This window comes from Triplophysa dalaica, chromosome 23 (genome assembly GCF_015846415.1).
Source record: "Triplophysa dalaica isolate WHDGS20190420 chromosome 23, ASM1584641v1, whole genome shotgun sequence".
Lineage (NCBI taxonomy): Eukaryota > Metazoa > Chordata > Actinopteri > Cypriniformes > Nemacheilidae > Triplophysa > Triplophysa dalaica.
Window position 1 is genome coordinate 5,012,270 of NC_079564.1, and position 24,151 is coordinate 5,036,420.

The 24,151-nt window shown below is 37.3% G+C and overlaps 3 protein-coding genes across 9 annotated transcripts; 2 read left to right on the forward strand and 1 right to left on the reverse strand.

Moving 5' to 3' along the window:
* Positions 1-97: 97 nt before the first annotated feature.
* Positions 98-6,550, forward strand: cremb (cAMP responsive element modulator b). 6 transcript variants are annotated; one of them, XM_056738133.1, is made up of 7 exons: positions 98-563; positions 795-822; positions 975-1,058; positions 1,461-1,644; positions 1,987-2,163; positions 5,131-5,281; positions 6,126-6,550. In XM_056738133.1, exons 2-7 carry the CDS (start codon positions 796-798, stop codon positions 6,274-6,276), a joined length of 774 nt encoding a protein of 257 aa, XP_056594111.1. In that variant the 5' UTR covers positions 98-563; position 795; the 3' UTR covers positions 6,277-6,550. The 6 variants fall into 6 exon arrangements, with proteins under 6 accessions (XP_056594111.1, XP_056594117.1, XP_056594113.1 ...); XM_056738139.1 differs by having other exon boundaries at positions 5,190-5,281; XM_056738135.1 differs by having other exon boundaries at positions 1,461-1,635.
* Positions 6,551-7,048: 498 nt separating this feature from the next.
* Positions 7,049-15,709, forward strand: cpne3 (copine III). Of its 2 annotated transcripts, XM_056738130.1 has the most exons (17): positions 7,049-7,268; positions 8,745-8,885; positions 8,971-9,150; positions 9,239-9,313; positions 10,471-10,542; positions 10,632-10,712; positions 10,813-10,902; positions 12,332-12,430; positions 12,514-12,600; positions 12,698-12,757; positions 12,846-12,979; positions 13,069-13,123; positions 13,204-13,255; positions 13,365-13,498; positions 13,581-13,817; positions 14,386-14,500; positions 14,865-15,005. In XM_056738130.1, the coding sequence occupies exons 2-16, from the start codon at positions 8,754-8,756 to the stop codon at positions 14,494-14,496; spliced, it is 1,599 nt and encodes a 532-aa protein (XP_056594108.1). In that variant the 5' UTR covers positions 7,049-7,268; positions 8,745-8,753; the 3' UTR covers positions 14,497-14,500; positions 14,865-15,005. The 2 variants fall into 2 exon arrangements, with proteins under 2 accessions (XP_056594108.1, XP_056594106.1); XM_056738128.1 differs by lacking the exon at positions 14,386-14,500 and having other exon boundaries at positions 7,050-7,268; positions 14,865-15,709.
* Positions 15,710-16,072: 363 nt separating this feature from the next.
* Positions 16,073-23,361, reverse strand: LOC130412840 (cyclic nucleotide-gated cation channel beta-3-like). The gene is made up of 18 exons (XM_056737618.1): positions 23,257-23,361; positions 22,535-22,604; positions 22,213-22,315; positions 21,117-21,268; positions 20,599-20,898; positions 20,141-20,349; positions 20,006-20,056; positions 18,760-18,846; positions 18,559-18,623; positions 18,356-18,478; positions 18,118-18,259; positions 17,852-18,011; positions 17,614-17,711; positions 17,110-17,193; positions 16,905-17,023; positions 16,618-16,770; positions 16,356-16,506; positions 16,073-16,253 (listed from the first exon to the last, which is right to left on the reverse strand). The coding sequence occupies exons 1-18, from the start codon at positions 23,359-23,361 to the stop codon at positions 16,224-16,226; spliced, it is 2,202 nt and encodes a 733-aa protein (XP_056593596.1). The 3' UTR covers positions 16,073-16,223.
* Between the last annotated feature and the right edge of the window lie 790 nt (positions 23,362-24,151).

A 24,151-nucleotide genomic window follows, 5' to 3' on the forward strand; every position in this document is an offset into this window, starting at 1 on the left:
CTTTTTTTAGCATTCGCTGACTATTATCATCAGTAACTTGAGATGTTATCCTCAGCAACTTCAGTCTGCAGTACCAAATATATTTCCGGTTTAATATTGGTATATTATGAATAACATATATTGGTGATCATTCCTCACATTTAAGTATTTGCGAAGTTGTCAGGTTTTAACCCCAAAATAGTTTGGGTCCGGAAAAATACGTCCAACTTCTACGTATGGGCGTAGTCTTAGTTTGTCTAATTTCGATCAGCACTTACGCAACATTGGAATAATTTATAGTCTCATTCTAACCAGTAGATATCGTTATAAATTCAGTTTATCATCCCGCTGCAATGAGGACACGACAAATAAACATAAAAATATAACTTTCAGCATTTTTAACTCTTATGCATTCGCAATGCCTTTGACCAATCAGCAGAGGGCTGACTGCCCGCGAGACGATTGACTTTTAAACTCATTAACGTCAAGGTTTAAAATGACCGTTAGAAATAAACTCTGTCGCCGCGAGCGCAACTGTCTTCTCGACTGAATTAGTTATATATTTATTTTAAAGCTTTTTCAAGGTAAGACGTTATTATAAATGCGAACAAAGGAAAGTGCAACGTAAATCAACAACACATAATACTTCTAGTCATGCGTGCCTTACTTTTCCTCAAAGACGTCTTTATACGGCAACTGTGGATAGCAGTTTTGACATTTGCTTTAATTAAAATGTCATGTTGTGTACGTATAAAGGTTTTAATAATGCAGGCTGTGTCAGAAATGTTTTATTCTGTCTCCTTCGTGTATTTCAGGATGGCTTCAGGGAATGCATGTGCACAGGTAACGTAAATGACAATAATGTATCAAAGGATGATTGTTTTGTTTCTAACAAGTTTTTCTAAGCATTTCACGACAGCAAGAGTATAATGTTCAAGGTTGCAGTATGTGATGCATGAATGCATATCATACGATTGACGCCACTTTGTTTATAGACACTACTAGGTAGCAGCTTTCCAGCTGTGACTAGGGATCACCTATCTGTTGGTCAGATGATAAAGGTTAAGTCTGACATGCAGGTAATGTCCCAATTCTCCCAATTGAGCTTTACTAACTGAACCAAGTGTTTGCATTCAAACACAACGGGCTGTTTTTAAGGGGGGACATGTTAACACGGACAGCCTGCTCTAAAATTGAGTGATTCCCTCAAGAACAGTATCTGTGGGTGACTGAGTAAGACAGCGTGGGTTCAGATTTGTGTGAGCTGGACACGTAGGTGGAAAATCACATGTGTGATCTAAACCTGACAGATTATTGTAAGAAATTTGTTACAGGTATGGACATGTGCCTGGCATTTGTGAAATAATATTGTATTCAAAACTATACATGAGTCTAATATTGACCAAGTGATAGGTTGTTTCAAAACTATAAACTTTCACTCTAAACATAATCATCAAAACCCTTTAATTCTTTAATTTCAGGCATCATGGGTAGAATGTAAAGATGATCAATGTGATGACCTCCCTGAGTCTCCTGAGAAAAGAAGGCTGCCCAGCAGATGCACTGCATCATATCTGAAAGGCCTCCTCAACGATCAACCTGAGAAACAAATGTATGATTCAGGATCAGGAGGCGGTCTCTATCAGACCAGTGCAGGTTCCTACAGTGAGATTTCTAACTAATAATATTGGTCACACCTTATTTTACAGTGCCACAGTGTAATTATACATTCTAAGTTCTGAGTAATAATAATTAACTACATGTATTTACTATACGGTTAGGGTTAGGATTAGGGTGTGGTTTACGGGAAGTTACATGTAATCTTGCATAATGTTTAGTAAATACTAATGTAAATACATGTAACATGGGCACCAGAAAATAAAGTGTTACCATAATATTTTTTTACGGTTTCAAATACAGCTGATTTCAAGACAAACATTATTTAATGTATAATGCGCACCGGCTTGTCCTGATGTGGCTTTGAATTTATGTTATTTCTCTATTAAGATTCTGTCAACTGGAGCAGAAGCATCCATATGATCCCTTCCCAGCAGACATATCAGACAGTCAAGATGACTAGTGGAGGAAACCGCTGTCCTGGCACTCCCATGATGCCATATACTGTCCACTCCGGAGATGGCATTCAGACTTACATCATGCCTGACAGTAAAGTAGCGGTCCAAGGTAATAACTGCAAAATATGCACGTAGTCACATGACCCTGACTGAGAACAACGAGTACAGAAAGAACAAGAACAAACGAGCACAGGACAGAGAATACAAGGGCATTAAATAGGCAGACGAACAAAGGATAATTAACAATAGGCAGGTTTGGGTAATGAAACAATGAAGGGTAGCTAATGAGGAAACGAGAGGGGCGGGGCCATAGAGGAGACATGAGAAAGCACATGGCATGCCAATATATAAACACAGCCATGTCTATCTCACATTAAAAACGTGATACTATCATGGTTCTACCCTAAGGCTGGAAAAGCCTGAACAGAAGTGGCAGAACCATGAATAAAATATTGTATTTGAATGGAGATGCATCCAGCTTTTAAATAAATGTCAAATACATTCATGGGCTTAATTCACAAAACATGTACAGGATGCATTTTACCTTAAAATGAAAAGGAAAAAGTTATACATTTAATGACATCTCAATTAATTAAGAGAATAACTTGGGGATTGTTATTTTCTCTGAAATTTCTAAAAATAATATCTAATTAGAACTCCAGAAATATTATTCGGAGGCGAAATTACAAGGTTTTGTGAGCCTGACAAGCATAATGTCTCTTAAGCCTCTCCAAAACACTCAAATTTGCAATTGACATCAGCACACCAAAACAACTATGACATTGTGTGTAATCTATCTCACTCATGGTGAAATCAAAAAGAAAGATAATCTTACACATATGAAGCTTTAAACTTAAAAAAATAGCTGCTTCTGTAGTCTCCACTTGTCCAACTGTCTGCTTGATGTGAGAATGATGGGGGAGGAGAGAGTAGGACGGGGAGGGCTGACTCTAAGAGCCACTGCGTTACTGACATCAGGAGGCTAATGATGTCATAGTGATGTCAATAGCCCTGACAGTGACTACACATTTAGACTGTGGTTTGGGCAGCATTACACACTGACATTAGAGAGATAAGCAAGGCAAGCTTTCAGCTCACTATACATGGCTGTGACTGGAGATGAGACAGAATCAGGTATGGCTGCTGTTGTTTGTTTGTCATGTAGTTTTTACTCAATCTGAACTTGTTTTAAATATATTTGAAGGTTGCCTTAGAGATATTATAGTGATATTGGTCGTATTTGCTGATGAGTTTGGTTGGATAATTTAAATAACAAATGAGACAAAATTTCAAATGTCAGACTTTTGTTGTGTTTGACACAAACAGACATGGTACAGAGAAAACTATTTTCTTATGTGTTTGTTCTCTCTTGTTTGGTAAATGAAAGCTTTGTTCAGTACGCAACAGGCTAAAAGTTTGAAATTTTCACACAAGTGAAATTTTCCTTCCAGTTGATTGCAGCACCCCTCTCTCTCACTCTGTCTCTCTCTCTCTCTCTGAAATGCTTGAATGCACTGCCCACTCACAGCCCAGTTGACGTCATCATGTTTCCTGGTATTGGACACCAGCAGGGAAATGTAAATGCTGAACGGCAAATAAGATGTACATTGACGTCAGTTCAGAGTCATGCTGTGATTACATGCAGCTTCTTTTAAGAGAGATTAATCATCTTGATACGCTGCCGTCAAAGAAAGCATCAAAAGGCATGCAGAGAAATGTTACAGGCACTTGCATATCTTGCAGTGCACTTTTACGATTTATGAATTATTATTATGATTGTTTGATGATTGATTTAAGAAAGAAAGATAGAAAGTCTCAAAGGATGAAATTTTCTTCTTTGTTTTCCCCCATTGCTTTCATCAGAACTGCATTGTTGTCATGTGTTGTGTTGTACTGGGCAGGAGGGACATCAGGAGTGTAATCCAGTTTGTAACCTATGTAAATTATAAACCATTGAGATGTAGTCAGCTGTGTCAACAGACCTCCAGTGGAAATGAATTCAAAGCCTCCAGTCATTCATAGCCTACATATATCTACATGGTATTTATAGACATCAGATTTCAGTATATTCTCCAGATGGAGAAGTGATAGTTCACCCCACACATTTTTTTTTAATGTCAATCAAAACCTGTTAACCTGACTCTTCTGTGAAACACTAAAGAGATATTTGGAGAAATGCTCCAAATGTAAAATAGAAGTCAATGAGGGCAAATGTTGTTGGGTTACTTATTTTCTTCTGAATATCTTCCTTTGTATTCTGCAGAAGAAAGTCATACATGTTTGGACTGACCTGAAGGGGAGTGAATGATCAATTTTTTATTTATTTAATAATTCACTATATCTATTTACATTAGAAAAAGGATGTGTAATTGTATAAATGATAAAGTAGTCCATCTTGAAATGTGGGGAGAATACACCCTGTGTCTTCTCAGAAAAACAAACCCAGATTAGATGTCTGAAAGAGATTAGCAGTTTAAATTCTTAGCCACACTTAGGCCTAAATGTCACCAATAACATGCTTATATAGCACTATGATGGTGCTACAACAATGATGTATCTGTATGTGAAAGTGACCTATTTGTCCGATATGGTGATCCACACCCGAAATGGGACCTCTGCATTCAATCCATTCAGTGAGTAGTCACAAACACTGCAAAACGTGAACACTCATACACCCGGTGCAGTGGGCACTTATAAATGCAGCGCCCGGGGAGAAAGTGGGGGTTAGTTGCCTTTCAATCCTGCTCAAGGGCACCTCAGTCTTTACCCGCCAGCACTGAGAATCAAAACAAGTCTGACTGTCTAACCAATAGGCCATGACTGCCCATGTGTGTTTATTTTAACAAAGACAGCAACAAATTTCAGCTCCAAAGATTGCTCATATTTAAAAAAAAAAATAGAGCAACAGGTAAACTTTTTCAAAACATGGCTTCATTTGAAAATATTGTGCTCTGTGGAATGCTTCTGTCCGTTCTATATCTTATATGTAACATTTAAAAGCATAACAGCCAATAAAAACAGCCCTTTCATGTAATGCTTAAATATTACAGCTGAATGTGTTTGTGGGTTTTCGCAGCCCCCACTGGAGATATGTCGGCATATGAGATTTGTTCCCCTACCTCTGGCCTTTCCCAGGAAATGGGCAGCTCACCTGGCTCTGTGCCCAGCCCAAAGCAGCTGTCCGAGGAGGCGTCACGCAAAAGGGAACTCCGTATGATAAAAAACAGGTAATTCCCAGTGAACATGCCCACAGTCCTGCCGGACTTCTCACTGTGTTCTGCAGCCTAAGAACAGAAATCAATGCCATCATTTTCTTGTTAAGTTTTTTACTAACTGATTTCGTCCTCACCTCTCCACTTATTGTTTTTGCATATATGCAGCTTGTCAGTCTCGGTGTAGGTCATTTCATCAGCTTTTTACACATGAAGCCTTGCATGTTTTTCTTACATCTGCATACACTATGTGCTTTTCTACCTGTGATGAAGTCACTTTTAGTATCACAGCAGCGTGCTTGTTCCATCTTGAATGTAAAAAAAGTACTTCATTTCTCTTTTGGGTGGAGCATGCGACTTGTGTGTCCGGTAGTTTGCCCTTGCTTTTACAAGCTTGCTTTGATTGAGTCTCAAGCAGTGGGACCTGTAAAAAAAAATAAGATTGATTCCTGCTCACAGAGTTTCCTCTGTTGTCGCTTCCAGGGAAGCTGCCCGGGAATGCCGTCGGAAGAAGAAAGAATATGTCAAATGTCTCGAAAACCGAGTCGCTGTTCTTGAAAATCAAAACAAGACTCTCATTGAAGAACTCAAGGCCCTGAAAGTCCTGTACAGTCACAAAACCGAATAGCACAATAGATTTAAGTTCACTTAAGGTTTTGTCGTGTACAGATTATTTGACACATGGTGGCAAGCAAGCTTTTCATGCAATGTCGTGCCACCATTCATAACAGTCGAAAAGGGTGACAGCCATGTCGTGTCGTCTGTCATGTTAAAGATTGAGACGTGTGTTTAACGGTGGCCAAAGAGTGCTCAAAACCAGTGAATGTGGTGTGTTGCTTGTGTGCTTGTGCTTTCACAGGGAGGCAGCCAAAGAATGCAGGCTCAGAAAGAAGCAGTATGTGCAGCACTTAGAAACTAGCCTCACCATGATGGAGAACCAAAACAAGATGCTGACAAAAGAGCTGGAGTATCTCAAGAAACTGTACACTTTAAAACCCCATTCCTACTAGTGGCACACCAGACTGCTGCTCTCACTGCCTTTAATCTGTTCCGTCATGTGTGTTTTATATCTTTTTGTAAAACATGAATTGTTTTCCAGCACAAGTCTGTCTATGCTTATTTCGAAAGTATTTTTATATTTGATTATTTAGAAAACAAACTACATTAAGAGTTATTTAGTGGCATTTCAACCTGATTTAAGGCAAGGCTATGTAGTCATTGTTCACACACCACCAAAATGTATATTTATATAGGATTTAATAAAATTGTTTTACGCTGACTTGATTTATGACTGATCACAATCTCTTTGTGCTTATGCTTGTAGAAAAGTATACCTTTTAAGTTCAGTTGTGCTGAAGAATGATTTAGCCAAATGTATTAGAATGATAAAACATCGTCTGTCACGTAAATTACTTTCTTTATAAATTGCACATTTATTTGCAGTCTATTTGCACAGATATACTGTGCTTTTGTGTCATATAGGAAACTGTTATTTACTATTTCTACGTCGTAAAGATATCTTGTGTTTGTGCAAGAACACTTATAAAACTGTTTATATTACAAAAATACACAAACCAACCCTGTAAGGTTCAATGTTTTGATACAAACTCAAAGCGTTCTTCCTACATTTCATGATGTCATTAGTTGATGTAAAGCCAGTTGTACGGACGGTACTGTATTGCGCTTAATTTTCCGCAGAGATCCTCCCATTGATTGTCGCTGTCATGTGTACTCACCTCCCCCACTGCAGGAGTTCACTGCGCACGCGCGGGCCACTATTCACCACCAGAGGGGAGACGCAACGGTCACCCTCGCCCAACATTACAAATCAAAATAAACTTTACAGGAATAAGGATTTGACGCTTTGTGATCGTCTCCTTACTATATTACACGATTACACAGCCGTTCCATCTCTAAGAGACACTCAGGAATAGAGAAAAGAAATCAAAACAAAACGAAACTAGTTTCTCGTTTACTCATCGAGAGACTACTAACTTCTAAGGTGAGTAGTTCCTTTTAGTGTTACTGTATATCGTGAAAATCTCAACGCTACATTGTAACAGTTTTGGCGCAGTTGACACATTGTTTCCGTAGCTGCGTGCGTATTGTATAATGTTTTGATGACACGATTGCGTCACTGTGACTAAAATAACGGCGCGCTAAACTTTGGACTGTGTTTCTGGGCCATTTTAGTGTGAATTGTAACAGTTGTGTGGTGTTGCCGCAGTGTTAAGTGTTACTTTCATGCAGATGGGCGTGTTGTTGAGCAGCACACGAACACAGATGAGTCGTTTGTGTGGGAGGAGCAATAGAGAGTATCGAATGGAAACTTTGCTGTCGTAGTCATACCATAACATAGATTAAAAATACTTTTGACAGATACTTAAAATAAAATAAAATAAATTGGTTGTTATACCCTTTTACTAATGGTATTTTCACTTATACATGGTCTTTATGTGCTCTGTTTACAGAGAACACTGCAGTGTTGTAACAGCAAATAATGTGTTGTAAAAGCTACAATATACTGAACATACTCAATATCGAACTAGATAAAGGAATAAACACATTTGACATGAATGCAGTGCAATAAAAAAAAAGCTAGGTCCTTGACACACTGTGTGAGTTTGATTTGTGTAATGTCACAGGTTATATAATACAGGCTACTCAATTTCAATGGATTGCATATAAAAAGTAATGATTACCAAGTGTGGTGAAATATAGCCAACACTCATTTAAAAATGTTTTAAAAGTTTCAATTGTCTTACAAGTAAAATTGGCTTTGTCTCTTAATTCATTGAATGTATTTAGAAACAAAACAAGCATTTGATGTACAAAACAAAGTTTTGTTTTGAGCAGGATAGTTGTCCCTCAAAATGATCACTAATCATCATGATGACTTTAAATGAAATAAAACGGCATTAAGCAAAACAATCTATAAGCTATAGTGATTCAAAATAATCTCAACAACATACACAAACACATACATACACAGCATCTCTGCACCTCCCTTAGTGGAGCATTGTGGTCATGGGTTTAACTCCAGACCTACTTATATAAATACATTGAATGCACTGTAGCTTTGTATCAAAGCATCTGCAAAATGGATATATAATACTAGTAATATAGTAATACCTATTCATATTCTTTAACAGAACCGGTCTGATTCATCAAATCGTGTTTTGACAGGTTTTGACAATTAAACAAAAAGTAACCGTGAGAAGCGTACTTTTCTTAGCTTACATTTTTTCTACTTAAATTAAAGACACTGCAGAGTTTTCTAACCACATTGTTTACACTACTTATCTAGAATAATGAGTAGAAATGAAGAACATGTAACAACATGTAAATAGTCACAGCATGCATTCTTGTGGAGTCTGTCAGGTTCTTAGTTTTGTTATACCTCTGTTATGATACAAACCCTTTGAGTTCCCATGTTACAGTCATTATACTCTTCCATGTAATGTTTCCATGTCAACAGCTCAGTCCAATGGCGACACCATGCGTGACCAAGGTGGAGCTGACGGTCTCCTGTGAAAATCTGTTGGACATGGATGTGGGCTCCAAGTCTGACCCTTTATGTCTCCTTCTCACAAATACAACTGGAAACCAATGGTTCGAGGTCAGTTCCCTTGACCTGCTGCTGTGCACACATAAAATGTGGAATGATGTGGAAAAAAGAGTGAAGTTTAATTTGTTTTTCATAGGTCGATCGCACAGAGAGGGTTAAGAATTGCCTGAACCCAAAATTTGCTAAGAAGTTTGTCGTGGATTACTACTTTGAACTGGTTCAGAAGCTCCGATTCTGCATTTATGATATTGACAATAAAACCATTGATTTGAATGACGATGATTTTCTGGGGGAGTTGGAATGTTCGCTGGGTCAGGTAAGAAAATCTGATTGGGAACTTGAGATAAAATCTTTTTCAACGTGTATGAAGTAATTCAATTTTTTTTTCGACAACATCTCCACAGATTGTCTCTAGCAGCAAGCTGACGAGACCCTTGGTTCTGAAGAACAAAAAACCTGCAGGAAAGGGAACTATAACGGTAAATGTCCACCACAAAAAAAAATCTAACCCTTTCTCTCAACAGGTAGTGGTCTAGCTTTAGTTGAAACCAGTAACTTTGTATTGGCAGTTTGGCACCTAATGTATTATGGCTCCTGTATTACATATCGCTTGTTGCTCCCCAACTCTTTGTAATTCGCTTTGGATAAAAGCGTCTGCTAAATGACTAAATGTAATGTAAATGTAAAAAACATTAAATGACCCCACAAAATTATTTAAAGACAAGTGTCTCTTCTGTATTGGTCCAAATTTTTAAAACAGGAAGTTACAGCATTATGTATAGAAGCGCTTGGACACTTTTTTAAAAACTAAACTTGAAAGCACATATCCTTCTTTCAGACATCTATTTGATGTCTGCATTTACATCCGCAATACACCTCGAGACGTTGTTTGCTCATCTGCAATATGTCTCGGAGACGTCTGCTGTCAGATCAGACATATCTAGATGATGTCTATGATTTTAAAAGGATGTACAACAGCTTTTTCTAAGATGTTTTTACACAGTAGATGCTTTCTGGATCTCCAGATCTTTAGCATACGTCTTACAGACATACATGTGCTAGCTGGGCGGATAACACGGATACATCTGGGAGACGTCTATTTAATGTCTGCATTTACATCTGCAAGACGTACTTTTTATGTGCTATCTGGTGCAATAATTTAACATTTGCTAAATGCCATTGATAGCTGATGTACTAGGAAGCATGTAATAGGACAGATTTGTTTTATTCAAACCCTGTATACGACTATTTCTTCTGTGGAAGACAAAAGAAGATATTTTGAAGAATGTGTCAGTGCCTTTGTGTTTACACAATGGAAGTTAATGGGGCCCAGTGTTGTTTGGTTTCCTACATTCTTTAAAATATCCTTCTTTGTGTTCTGCAGAAGAAAGGTCATACAGGTTGGAAATGATATGAGGGTGAAAAAATGATAAAATAATTGTTATTTTGGGGGACATTTTTAATGGTATGTTTTCCAGAAATGGTACATTTTGCATAAATATTATAAAAGTTCATAATTTAAGTAAGGAATCCACCAGCAAGGATGGCCTGACAGATATTAACTTGAATTTTTACGGTGTTTCTTAAAAAATCATCACCCAAAGAATATCCGTTAGTATTTTCTGTCTGTTTTCAGATCAGTGCTGAGGAAATCAAGGACAACAGAGCTGTGAATTTTGAGGTCGAGGCCAGAAAACTGGATAATAAGGTAAAACCACAGAAGGACAGAATTTTTTTGATTGATATATTTTACTAGTGTAGAATTCAGACAATGTCAAAACATGTGTTTTGTTACAGGATTTCTTTGGAAAGTCAGACCCCTACCTGGAATTTTACAGACAAACGGAAACAGGCTGGCAGCTCGCTCATAGAACAGAGGTGCTCCTCAAACCCAACACCTGCAATGTGGTTAACCCATCAAAATGCTAATGCTTGTTATTGTTTTTTATTGTGAACATGGTTATCTTTTTACTATCAGGTGGTGAAAAACAACTTGAACCCTTGCTGGAGACCGTTCAAAATCTCTCTTCAGTCTCTCTGTGGAGGGAACATGGAGAAACCAATCAAGGTGTGGTAATATACCGAGCGTGCCTATGGTTAATTGTATGCTTTGAAAAGTATTAAAGAATGTAAATAGGCTTTCTCATGCTAACTGGCAAATGCTGGCCTCTTCTTTTAACAATCACTTATTGTTCTTGCTCTGGCCTGCGGAGGCTGTAAAACTCTGACACGCTTTGGGTTGTGAGGGCGTTTTTTGTGGCTTACAACCAGCATTCATGACTTTGTGATTTTTCTACTAAAGCGTCTTTAAAGGCAACTCACTGTCGGGGAAAAGAACAGGTATTTTTCACCAGAGTGTGTGTTTCATTTATTAACTTGTGTGTCGTCGAATAGCTGGTGTGTCCTTCACAGTTCAGTTGAAGAAAGCTATTCTTTCAGACTAGGGTCTTCTGAATGAGGTCATGTCAGCACACATGCTAACAATTTAACTACTCTTTCTTAGAAAAACAATGCCATTATTTTGGGGAAAACCTTGGACCAAATAGAGCCATATAATGTGTTTATATCGACGAATTCCCATTTCCACCAATTTTTATTTAAATATTTAAAAAATGTATATGGATAATTTGAAACAATTCTGTCAGTGTTCTTCAGATTTGTTGTACTTTTCATTTCAAAAATGTTTATTATTAATTTTAATAATATAATAATATATTCTATTTAATAATACACATTTTCCCAAATAAATTGGAATGTATATTATTATTAGATATACATTCAAATATTACTGAATATTAATAGAAGTTAAATTAAAATATCGATTTACATTATTAACATTCACACTGACTAATATAATTAAATGAAAAAATATTATTAGATTCAGTAATATATTATATTATTAATATACATTAAAATACAACTGAATATTAATTGACGTAAAATATAAATATTGATTATACATTATTTATATGCACATTGACTCAACAAACCAGTTAAGAAATAAATATTTAAAAATGAATTAATGAAAAAATAAATATCAAAACAAACTATAAATAATTAAGATTGACTACAAATAAATTAGATTAAATTATTCTTGTAACTAGTCACTGAAAAGTGTAAAATGTATCAAACTGTGTAACATTCCAGTGTTCTGTAAATTCTGTGAGGAATATGACACAGACACATGTGGCATTGAGTGAGAAAGAACCCCATAGTATAGTTCTGCTCAAATGATCTTTAAACGTTTCAATATTTCACCATCATCCATTCCTACATTCAATGTTCTGATATGCTGTATGATATCTGTGTGGTGTCTTGCTAATTTTCTTGATGAAGAGACTCATAGATCTGTGGTGATCTATAGTTCTTCATTTGGTGGGCTGTTTTGCATGACCCCTTTCTCTCTCTCCTTGTCTCTCTCTCTCTCCCCCTTTCTCTTCCATCTTCCTTGTATCTTCACCTCATGTTGTTTTTATCCTTTTTTTCAACCTCTTTAGGTTGAATGTTATGATTATGACAGCGATGGATCTCATGATTTGATAGGGATTTTTGAGACCAATATGAAACGCCTTGAGGAGGCTTCCCGCACCTCTCCGGTGAGATACTGCCGAACACATTGGATTTCAGCGCCGTGAAGGGATCGATGCCTGAACTAATAAAGTTGATTTGTGTCCCGCAGGCTGAGTTTGACTGTATAAACAGTAAGAAAAAGCAGAAGAAGAAAAATTATAAGAACTCTGGAGTCGTGAGTGTGAAACTTTGTCAGGTACCATGTTGCATACACTAAGATTTCATTTACATCAACGTGATTTTGTTCCTTTTGGGTTTCATGTTCCTGGATGTGGTTGTGTTTATTTTCTCAGATTGTCAGAGAATACACCTTCCTGGACTACATCATGGGTGGTTGCCAGATAAACTTCACAGTGAGTTCTGCATTCGACTGTAAAGTCCACGTTTATATATATTGTTAAGACCCATGTGGTTGACTGACTCCTCGTGTGTCTCCCGCAGGTTGGAGTGGACTTCACGGGGTCAAATGGTGACCCCAAGTCACCCGATTCTTTACACTTTATCAGTCCTCAAGGTGTGAACGAATATCTCTCAGCCATCTGGTCAGTTGGCCTTGTGGTCCAAGACTATGACAGGTAAAACATTTGTATCATTTTACAATAAAATCTCAGTACTTATGTGTAATGTACAGAATGACTCATACATTTCCATAATTCCTTTGCAGCGACAAAATGTTTCCTGCTTTTGGCTTTGGTGCCCAGATTCCACCCAACTGGCAGGTATATAGAAATATTATAATTCAAATCGGCTTGTATGTAAGAGACAAAAACAGACTTTCTGACGGTGTCATATTTTCTAGGTGTCCCACGAGTTCCCTCTCAATTTCAATCCGTCAAATCCATTCTGCGCTGGTACGTTACCACAAAAATATCAGTTTACCCATCCATCACACGGAAACAATGAGGACATGTGACAGGACCTGATGCGTATGAACAGGAAGTTGTAATTCTCCTCCCACAGGTGTAGAAGGTGTGATAGAGGCCTACAGGTTGTGCCTTCCACAGGTCAAACTTTACGGCCCTACAAACTTCGCCCCCATTATCAATCACATGGCCCGGTTTGCGCAACAGGCTTTACAGGACAACAAAGCATCTGTAAGGAACATTCCCTCCAAAATGATGGATGTGATTCACTGTTGGTTTGTTGGATCTTTGACTCCGTCCCCATGTGTTTCAGCAATACTACGTTCTGTTGATCATCACGGACGGAGTGATCACAGACATGGATCAGACCCGCACTGCGATTGTCGCGGCTTCACGGTTACCCATGTCTATAATCATCGTTGGAGTGGGGAAGGCTGACTTCACAGACATGGAGATTCTGGACGGGGATGACGGGAGGTTGAAGTCCATCACGGGAGAGCCAGCCATACGTGACATCGTGCAGTTTGTGCCATTCAGGAAGTTCCAGAATGTGAGTATTGAAGAGCTATTAAAGTGGACACAAACTTTCTTTTGGCTTTGCTTTTCTCTTTTGGATCATCTCAGGCTGTTGTTTTGCTTGTTTTAATCCTCTATGTCTCTGTAGTTTTGTTTCAAATTATTTAATTTTTTGCTTATAATATACCGTAGTGACCAAAAGTGAGGAGAGCATATTTGTATTTTACAATAATTGATTTAATGCCAACTAAGGTTAGATTAAACCATTAAAATATTCCACATATGTAAGAAATGTTATTTAATTGAATACATGTACAACGCAATTAAATAAAGACAAATATGTCAATTTTGGACACTACTGTATGTACAGTATATGTTTATCTTCTTAAGATGTAAACATATAGACTATGTTTTTTAATTTCAAACGTTTTTTTTGCACATTCATGCCGGTCAGTATTCTGACCAGATTCTGTGCATTGCAGAACACATCACATTGTATATATCTTTTGTTTTTGTGGGGCGTTTTTAGCCTCAGACGGACCACGTGCCTTTAGCATGTACTGTAGCTTCTCACCTGTCCCTTTGTGTCCATCTCATTTCAGGCCCCCAGGGATATGCTTGCCCAGTGTGTACTGGCAGAATTACCACAACAAGTCACATCCTACTTCAGATATAAAAACCTGTCGCCTCCTCACGAGCCAAAATATTCATAGACATGTAGGCTTCAAAATCGATTCTCCTCTCATTTTCTGCACTTTCCGTCAGTCTCATTGTGTTTATAATTTGCAAATGCGGCAAACTTAAGCAGCATGTGTTGCCGTCTTGTATTTTCATGGGCATGTTAATAGCATCACAGTCTGAGACAGAACGAGTGGTTCTAATGAAATTTAGATAGGATGAAAAAGGCTTTCGTAAGACCTGAGGATGTTTTAATAACGTCAGAATTGCTGTCGTTATGAGGCGTTTGGACATTCTGTGCAGAACTATTGCACAGAATCCCCCGCCGCAATCCTCCACAGTCTCTTCTGCTGCTCAAAATAAAAATATGATAAGTAACAGTGTTCTCTCTCTCTTTCTGTAGGCTCCTAAAGAGGCGCTCGCTCAATGCGTTCTCGCAGAGGTTCCTGGTCAGGTCGTCACTTTCTTTAACATGATGAAGCTTCCTCCTCCAAACTCGAATACTCCTGTAGCCGTTCCAGAGGGAACGACAAAGAACTGAGTGACTGGACATGTATTGCATCTCTCCTCCTAACCTAACATCATGCCAACTTATGACAATGTACAGACAGCAAGTTGTAATCACAAAAAAAAGACGTGCCGAAGAGATTTTATTTTGAAAAAGCTTTTCAAATCATTATACATATCTTTTTATGTTTTTCATTTTTACGAAACTCTATACTGGGCCAAGTGGGGATCACAGTATTCTAAATGAGTGAGAAATTACCATTCAGATTTAGATATCAAAAAAGTCTCGAGGAAATATTGGTGGTGTTGCAGGGGAGACGGGCAGTACGAAGTTTGTTTTATTGTTTTTTTATAAATCCAGTGTCATTTTCATTCCCTATTACATGTTTACAGGTCAGCATTATGATGCAATGTTTTTTCTACCATGCATTATCATACCACTATATCATGTTTTTATATCCGTGTATAATTGTAAACAGTGCCTGATCATATTTCAGTTTTCTTGGACACATATTATGGCTCATGTCAATGTGCTCATGTTTTTACATCGCAGTTATTTTTGCATTATACAGAAACTTGCACTCTTTTATTTACAAACATTATTTGGCTGCAGCATACATGCCGAGTTTAACTTTTGACCAGAATCCATGTTAAACCACACATTACGAGATACAGCTTTAAATCATCTCAGAGGTTTGTGCATACGGATGAAAGCCATAAAATAAATGAGGTTTATAATGACCTGTCATTGGTAGTCATGTTGTGCCTAAATACAAATGAATATGAACATTTAACATATTATCTTTGTTAAAAATTTAGTTTTTTTTAAATCACGTATGCACATTTAATCTCAACATCACGATCAGATCATAATCCCAGCGCTGACGTTAGAAAATCTAAATGTAATGCGTCCACTCTCTAGTGTGTCATAGCTGTTATATAGTCAGACTCTGTATCATGCTTTGTGCCAAAAATAAAACATGAAACACCTGCATTAATGTTCTGTATTATTATTGCGCACATTCCTTTAAAAATAAAAGACAAAAAAGGTTTTACAATAAACATTTTAATTCAATATTAAAAATTCACACCTATTCACAGGATACCAAGCCCAGAAGAACCAGTCATTGTTGACAAGAACAATGCTAAACCAGTTACAAAACGTATCCAAGATTATTGGTGGACAGTGTTTGTGTAATTTAACAGACTATAAATAATAAAAGTAGATGGAGAAATGATGCAATGGATGAATTTCTTATGTTGTTTTCTCTGCCTCAGCCTGAGCCTATAAAAACAGTTTAGGTATTAGGATAAACTATTAGAATAAACACGCTTTTTATCTTAAAGATACAAACCCCATCATTAGAAATTTATATAGAAGCCATACCTTAAGTTTCGCTAATAAACCTCCTTTTCCAAATCCTCCAAAAGCACGAAGCATTTTGGGAGTGGGAGGTTTGGGTCCAAACAAGTCCAATCCTCTTTTCTTCTCTTTCTCATCTGGAACAGGACCTTTACCTTTGGCCTTCATCAGTTTTCTGCACAGCAAAGAGTGAATTGTCTCTTATTCAACTTATTTCAACAGATTAAGAAGAGAGTGTGCTGCCTGACCGTATCAGGGGTAGTCAAATATATTCAGGTTGACTCACCGTCCCTTCTTGGCCAGAACTTTCTGGGATTCAGGATAGTGGACCAGGATGTCATTCAGATCTTTCTTATCCAGCACAAAGAGGTTGGCGAATCCATGAGCGGCTACATTCGCTGTCCTTCTGTTGCCTCCGTCCTTTGCTGACTGTAATAGACTGAAAAAAGATGTTTTAATATTCATAACATTTTAAATATGCAGCATTTGGCAGCTCAAAATCAGCATCAAATCAAAACTATTTGTTTGCTTAATATGGATCAAGCACCACCCCAGTAAATTATATCAACCTACCTGATTTCTCCAAACACACAACCTGCTTTCAGCGTCACAAACACAATGGTATTGTCAGGTCCACCGATAACCTGCACCTCTCCAGCTTTGATGACGTACATTTCTCTCCCAATGTCACCCTGCAAGGAAAGATGGGAGATGTTTTTCTGTGAGACTCTTGACACTAGAGCAAAATTCTGGATTTATTGTTGATTGATATTCTTACCTTCTTACACACAAAGTCTCCTGGCAAGTACACGATGGATTTCAGGCGTAATAACATGTCCACAAGCATCTGACTGTCACAACCCTTAAAAGATTTATTGTATTCTTATTATGTGTTATTATGAGGAATCAAATCATTTTTTATCATTGTTTGTAGAGTGAATTTTATTAGAATTATTGTATAAATTGCCACCAATAGAGGGCAGCAGCTCACAGTTTGGGGCTATCTTGTGTATCAGATATCCAAGTATACTCCAAAATGTTTCGAAAATAAATAAAAACACTTTTGGCAAATGCATGCTTTAAAAAAGTTTCATTCAACCACAAAATAGACGAAACTTTTGATGACTCATCATACACTCACTCATTTTATCCAATCAAATCAATGATGATTCCAGCTATACATTTGAATTAGCAAATCGTGTGCATGACAAATATGCGCAAACTACAGACTTAAATGTTTTAAAGGGAATTCCATGTTGGTGTGCTCATCGTTTTGTCTTGCCTTAAAGAGATCAATCTTCTGGAAGGTGGCAAGATTGATGTCCACAGCAATGGCCGTTCTCATCACCAGAGGCATTTTGTCCAACAATTCAGATTCATCTGTAAAGATATAGAAGGCCTTGCAGGTGATCCTAGCCCAGACATCATCTCAGTCTTTATGCACATCCAGATTTGATTTACTTCTCTGAACACCACATTATACACCATTTGTGCTTTCCTAAATGCTTCAAAACTCTTACCCAGCATGCCCTGAGAGTCCCATGTATAGTTGTACCATGTACGCACTCTGTGTTGCACGTGTTTGGGGATGGTGTAGGTGTTCATATATGCCACACACATATCCATAGAGGCACGGAAGTATGTCTGACCCGCAGTGGCCGCTCCGATGACATCCCTCATCTGCGTTCAAAGATTTCAGTCAGACAAACCGAGCTACTGTGCCAAAATAACATTTACAGTTTCAAAAATGTACAGTATTATTTAAGTTCCATTTTTAGATGTTCACCTGTCCTATTAAGCTGGAAAAAACAAAGACGCCGGTGAAGAAGTTGACCAGCTGGAAGATGATCTCAAAGAGAGTGTGGGGCTCTGGAAGACCTCCGATAGTGATCAGGGTGCGGGTGGCAAAATAATAACATCGGAGATACCTAGAAAGATGAAAAACAATAAAACAACAACATCATTACAACAGTTGTATTACTATATGAATAGAGAGCTGTGATTTTAAAAGAATGGGTTCATACGCATTTCCTTCCCCATTGTATGTCCATTTAGTGCTGCCCAGTCCCTCATATTCTGACGCCACATAGTACAGACAAGAGTTGAGGTGTAGACAGTACAGGAGATATCCGGTAGTGCGGGCGACTCTGAAAGAGATTATGTTTTATAGTTTAAGAAGGACAATTTTGGTCCTCGATGCTGATTGGTTGAGGTTGCTCAGACGTACCTCCAGATATAAGCCTTAGCCATGATGCTTTCTAAACGGTCACTGAACTCAAAAAACGACTCGTACTGAAAAAGCAAGGAAGAATGTTTGCGTTATTCACAGCGCAGATGCACATGTTGTGTAAACACATACAAATATACAACTGATTTGAAAAAGTCAGCTGTAAAAAAAGACTGTTTTTTGAGAGGTTGCGGTACTGACCCGTATGAACCGGTTTAACCTGAAAAGTGATGTAAATCCAAAGTGGAAACACAGCAAGTCGAATGGTATAATACTTATCAGGTCTGTCTGTAAAGAGAAAGAAACACATACATCTCTTGTAATGCTTGGAATGTTAAGGGACGGTTCGCCCCAAAAATGAAATTTCTGTATTTATTTACTCACCCTCAAGTTGTTCCAAATCTGTATGAATGTTTTTGTTCTGATGTTTCTATGAACACATAGAAAGATATTTGGAAGAATGATGGTAACCAATCAGTTCTTGGCCTCCTTTGACTACCATAGTAGGACAAAATGACAACGGTAGTCAAAAGTGCCCCAGAACTGTTTGCTTTCCAACATTCTTCAAAATATCTTGTTTTGTTTTCAAAGAAATGTACAACGATTTTTTCTATGGTAGTCAATGGTGGCTACAAGCATTCTTCCAAATATCTTTCTCCTTGTTCATCGGAACAAAGAAAATGGTACAGATTTGGAACTACTCGAGGATGAGTAAATGATGACAGAATTTTTATTTTTGGGTGTACTGTCCCTTTAAGCTATATACTGTATATGGTGTGCTCTTTTCCAAAACGCATTAAACACCAAATTTAAAAAACCTGTGTTTGTCATGCCATTTTGCTGTGTACTAAACCTATTCACTGCTCCATCAATGTTTCATGCCAAATCGTTATATTTCCTTGTTTTTAGCCCAATTGCGATATGTCCTCTCGACCAATCAGAATTCGCTCGATAGTGTGTTATTTTTAAATTATTTGTTGTATGTGGTGGAAAATATTGAAACATGAAATTGAATTCATTCTATTTTACTATTCAGTTTGTTACTATTTATTTTATTTGGCTGTTATTTATTTCATGCATTTGTATTTATTTGATTTATAGTATGAGTCCCTGATGTCATATGTTGCATGTTCTCTTGTTTGTTTGTTTTTAAAAAGAAATAAACCAACATTTAAAAAAAAAAGATTTGTAGCGTTTTGAAAAAACAAAAAAAAAACTTTGAATTTATAATCGACAAGTGTTGTTTCATTTAACAATCATTGTTTAACATGTTCAGACTGAGCCAACAGACCATTTTAACAGGGTACATTGAATATTAACAAAATGTATGGGTCTAGGTAAAAAAAGTCATTTTCATGATAAATATTAAAATGGAAAAGAACTCTTCATTTCTATATACATATATATATATATATATGCATATATTTATATATTGAATGTTAAATACCTGAAACCTGACAGATTCTCTGTACTTCTGTTTTGTCATCACTCTGTCTTTCTAAAAAGAATGATCTGTTTTAATTTCACGAGAACATCTTTCAGTGATATCTATTATTATAAAATAATCTGCGATGGCACGTACTATGATGTCTCCTGCCTTCACAAATTGTAAGCGTGGCTGAAAGATGACGATGTCTAAGACGTTCACCAGATCTGCCAGAATGTCAAAGAATATCCAGAAAGGGATCGCTCCTGGCGTGTGGTACGGAAAACACAAGCGTGCCGTGGCAAACCAAACATTGTAGTTAAAAGCAACCGTGACGACACTCAGCCATTTAATATATCGACGATCTGTTGAGAAAGACAATAAAATTGCAAATAAAGTGCAGATTGTTGAGGTAGAATAATCTGGATTTTGGTCAATTGATGAGAAATGTTTGAGTTCATATTGAGATCTTTAGTAATATTACATTGCAGACTTGACAAATCTGAGCTCAGGTTGTGACATTGTTGACATCTCTTCTGAAACTTCTCAAATTTGTGAGATTTCCGGGTGTTTTTCTCAAGACAAATATCTGAGAGAAATATCTCAGTTCTCACCTGTAAACTGATCGATGGTCATCCCTAAGTACGAGTCCATCTTGTTTTCTAATGGTTGGAGCAGCGTGTCTACACATGTGAACCTGATTTTTGGACAGATGGCCTCTGCCTGCTCCTTCTCCAGTTTCTCTTTCTCAGCGTTCAGTTTTTCCTCTTTCTCTAATCTTTCTTTTTCCTCTTTTTCCTTCTTTGCAGCTGCTTTCTTTGCATCTTCTTCTTTCTTCTTCTGCTCGGCTTCCTCTCGTTTTTTTCTCTCCTCCTCCTGCATTTTGAGCCAATCTGGCTTTCGATAAACCGGCGCTGGACATCAGTCCGGAGTTAAGAACAATACAACCATTATACAACATCACTGAATTCATTCCATATTCAAGACAAGTTATGATGATAATATTGGCTGATAATATAAAACAACATTTTAAGACATTTACTTATTACAAATCATTGAGAAATGTATGAGATACATCTACATTTTCTCAGAGGTACACATGCAGAAAGGATGGGGTGGTGGTATTACTCACTGACTGGTGGGCTGTGCTCCGGTGATGAGGCGTAGGGATCGAGGACTTTCTCTTTATAAGACTCGACCCTTTCTCTTAATCTCCTCACGATCCCTCGCAGGTGATCATCAGAATATCTGTTGATGACGATAGATGGAGGTGCACCATCCTCGCTATATTAAATAAAGTCAAATTAAATGAAATGACCTGTAGTGTTAGTAAAGATAGGGCTAGTTAGGAATGTTACTGTCTGTTAAATGAAGTCAATAAAGACGGACTACACAAAGTACACATACAGCTCTGATTTTTGGTGGAAAAAGCAAGGAGGGAAGTGAAAAGGGAAGTAACATTTAATAAATCAATGATTGTATATTCCTTGATTGACAGTTGAAGATATTTAAAACATATACACCTAAAAATGAATTGTTATTTGTTCAAAGCAGCCCGATAGGACTTTGAACAGGGCTAAATTTAGCACAAACACAGCTGGCTCTTGTTTAAGTCACGTGAGTATTACACTTCTTACATTTTATACTTGTAAAGTAACAAATTATTAGCTATTAATTGAAATCTATATCTATCTGTCTGTCTGTCTGTCTATCAATCTATCTATCTATCTATCCATCCATCCATCCATCCATCCATCCATCCATCCATCCATCCATCTATATATCTATACTACTTTCACTGGTACTAAATGCAGGAAAATAGCTTTCCTGTTGCTCTGAGCATTGCGTTATCAATGTAAGGGCGTGGGTTTGATCCCAGGGATTGCATAGGATAATGCAATGAAAGTTGTTTTGGATAAAAGCGTCTGTCAAATGTAAATCATACTTTAAAGTCATGTAAATCATTGAGTAGAAGTAGCCAACAATGACATGATAGAACAAACAAAATAATTTCCGGCAGCTCAATTGGTAGAGCAAAGGTGGGTTTGATCACAGATACTGATGAAATGTATACCTCGAATGCTCTCATTTGATTTGGATGAAATATTCTACTAAATGCATAAATACAATTGTAGCTTTCAGTATTTCAGTGATCCAGTAGAATTCTCTAACACACCTACTCCACATTACACATGATCATCTCAAGTTGGTCAAATTTTAACTCTTACCCTTCTGTCGCATGATTTGCTGGATCCTCTGGTTTGGTGTCTGGTTTAGGGTGTTCTGGGGCAGGGGTAGGAGCCGGTGCTGGCGTAGGAGCAGGAGCCGGTTCTTAAGACACACAGGACAATTTTTGACAATGTAGACTCTTACATAATCCAGCAGTTTACTATCCATTTAAGCCAATAGCACTTTGTAATGGTTAACGGTGATTATATTGCGTGTTTAGATTGACAGTGTGAACTCAGATCTTTCCAGTCTTGGCTGACAAGAAACCTAGAAGTAATTTCTTTTAATCTTTTTTTGTTCATGAATGATGGAGGTTCCCACCGGCTGCCCTCTCTTCGTCCATTTTCTCTTCTTTTCTTTCTTCATCTTTCTTCTCATTTGATTTGTCCTCCTGTGAACACAAAAGAGTGTTTTCATAAAAAAAACTATTATCTTAACATATTTGAAATAGCAAATGTTTACAAATGTCTCTAAACTTTTTACATCATTAGAAAAATATTACAAAAGAAACATGTAAAGTAATTTGAGATGATATATAGGATTATGTCAACCTTCTGTCACTGCTTGGACTATTATTCATATAGACATATTATGCATGAGTTTAAAATATAAACAGTAGTTGCTAGTTATTAAACTCAGAAATTACCATAGTGCATTTTGTGTGAAACCGGAGTTTAATCCCTACAAATTTTGCCTTGTTTCGAACTCCATCGACATTTACCAAACACAGAACTGTCCACAAAACTATCGCTGCTCCAACCGAATGTTCCATTGCCAAAATGATGACATTATCTCAAAGATCAGTTTCTTTTTTATCATGCGTAGACAGTCTTCATTCCAACTGTAAACATTAGAAACTACAATCTAACGCATAATGAATGACCCTTTAAGCTAGTTTTCTTATGTTTTTCAATAAATAAGACACAGAAAAGACATTAATTAAAAACCAAACTAGCCAGACACTTTTCTATAAACAAAAGTCCAGTCTTTACATGAACATACAGTAATAGAAACTGTGTTGTGTGGAATCTAGGTGGTCTTACCTTCGCTGGAGGGGCAGGTACCGGAGTCGAAGCAGGGGCAGGTGACCCGGGGTTGACCGCTGCTGTAGTTTTGGGCGCAAAAAGCGCTTTTAACGTACTGAGCATGCTCGCTAACTGCACAGCTTACACCGGGCACACAATCCCATCCAGATTTATTCCTAAACTGTCTTTAACCAACTGTTGATGTCTGAACTCTGATCTGCTTCAATTAATTCCTAGAGCTCTATAAATTCCCTGTTTGGAACAACCCTCTTCCCAGGATTCATCACAGTTGACCAATCCCATTTGCTGTTTACTGAATCGATCACAATCTCTCTCTTTAAACACTCTTATAATACCTTTAACGGTGAGGAGACGTGTCTACACAATTTCGGGAGATATTTGCATTTATGTTTATTTAATGATGAGTAACTTAATGTATAAAAACCTGCTCCTTACACTGACAGCAGTGTGTGGGTCAGTCACACTATCAGTCAGTCAGGGCTATTCAGGATCTGTTGGCTATTCCTGTTCTCTTTGTGCTTTATATTTGCTCTTGGTCCAGATTTAGAAAGACCACTTAGTTAATTAAACCTCTCAATGTCTCAGTCAGACTAAAGAGATTAACTGAGATCCTGTGACAGATTTACTCTAAAGACTCCTTCGCAACATGTATGTAACATGGTGAACCTAAATATTACATGGTTAGATAACGGTATGTGTCAAAGTTGTGTGTATTAAATATAAAGATTAAATTGGATTCAGAAATGATGTCCATTGTAAAAATACTGTATGCATTTACAGTACAAATCAATTGTTTTATTAAGGCTTAAGTACAAAATATAGACCTACAAACAGACCGGTAACACATTACATTCACACATATTATGCAATTGGGTAGTTGACAAATATACCG

What these genes read in the sequence shown, in the direction of transcription:
- cremb (XM_056738133.1), top strand. Translation starts at nt 796, where the DNA reads ATGGCTTCAGGGAATGCATGTGCACAG. An exon ending in AGGTTAAGTCTGACATGCAG is followed by an intron (nt 1,059 to 1,460) that starts GTAATGTCCCAA and finishes CTTTAATTTCAG; the next exon opens with GCATCATGGGTAGAATGTAA. An exon ending in CAGTAAAGTAGCGGTCCAAG is followed by an intron (nt 2,164 to 5,130) that starts GTAATAACTGCA and finishes GGGTTTTCGCAG; the next exon opens with CCCCCACTGGAGATATGTCG.
- cpne3 (XM_056738128.1), top strand. Translation starts at nt 8,754, where the DNA reads ATGGCGACACCATGCGTGACCAAGGTGGAGCTGACGGTCTCCTGTGAA. An exon ending in TGGAATGTTCGCTGGGTCAG is followed by an intron (nt 9,151 to 9,238) that starts GTAAGAAAATCT and finishes ACATCTCCACAG; the next exon opens with ATTGTCTCTAGCAGCAAGCT. An exon ending in ACATGGAGAAACCAATCAAG is followed by an intron (nt 10,903 to 12,331) that starts GTGTGGTAATAT and finishes CAACCTCTTTAG; the next exon opens with GTTGAATGTTATGATTATGA.
- LOC130412840 (XM_056737618.1), bottom strand. Translation starts at nt 23,361, where the DNA reads ATGCTCAGTACGTTAAAAGCGCTTTTTGCGCCCAAAACTACAGCAGCG. An exon ending in GGAGCACAGCCCACCAGTCA is followed by an intron (nt 20,899 to 21,116) that starts GTGAGTAATACC and finishes ACTGATGTCCAG; the next exon opens with CGCCGGTTTATCGAAAGCCA. An exon ending in GAGACTTTGTGTGTAAGAAG is followed by an intron (nt 17,024 to 17,109) that starts GTAAGAATATCA and finishes CTTTCCTTGCAG; the next exon opens with GGTGACATTGGGAGAGAAAT.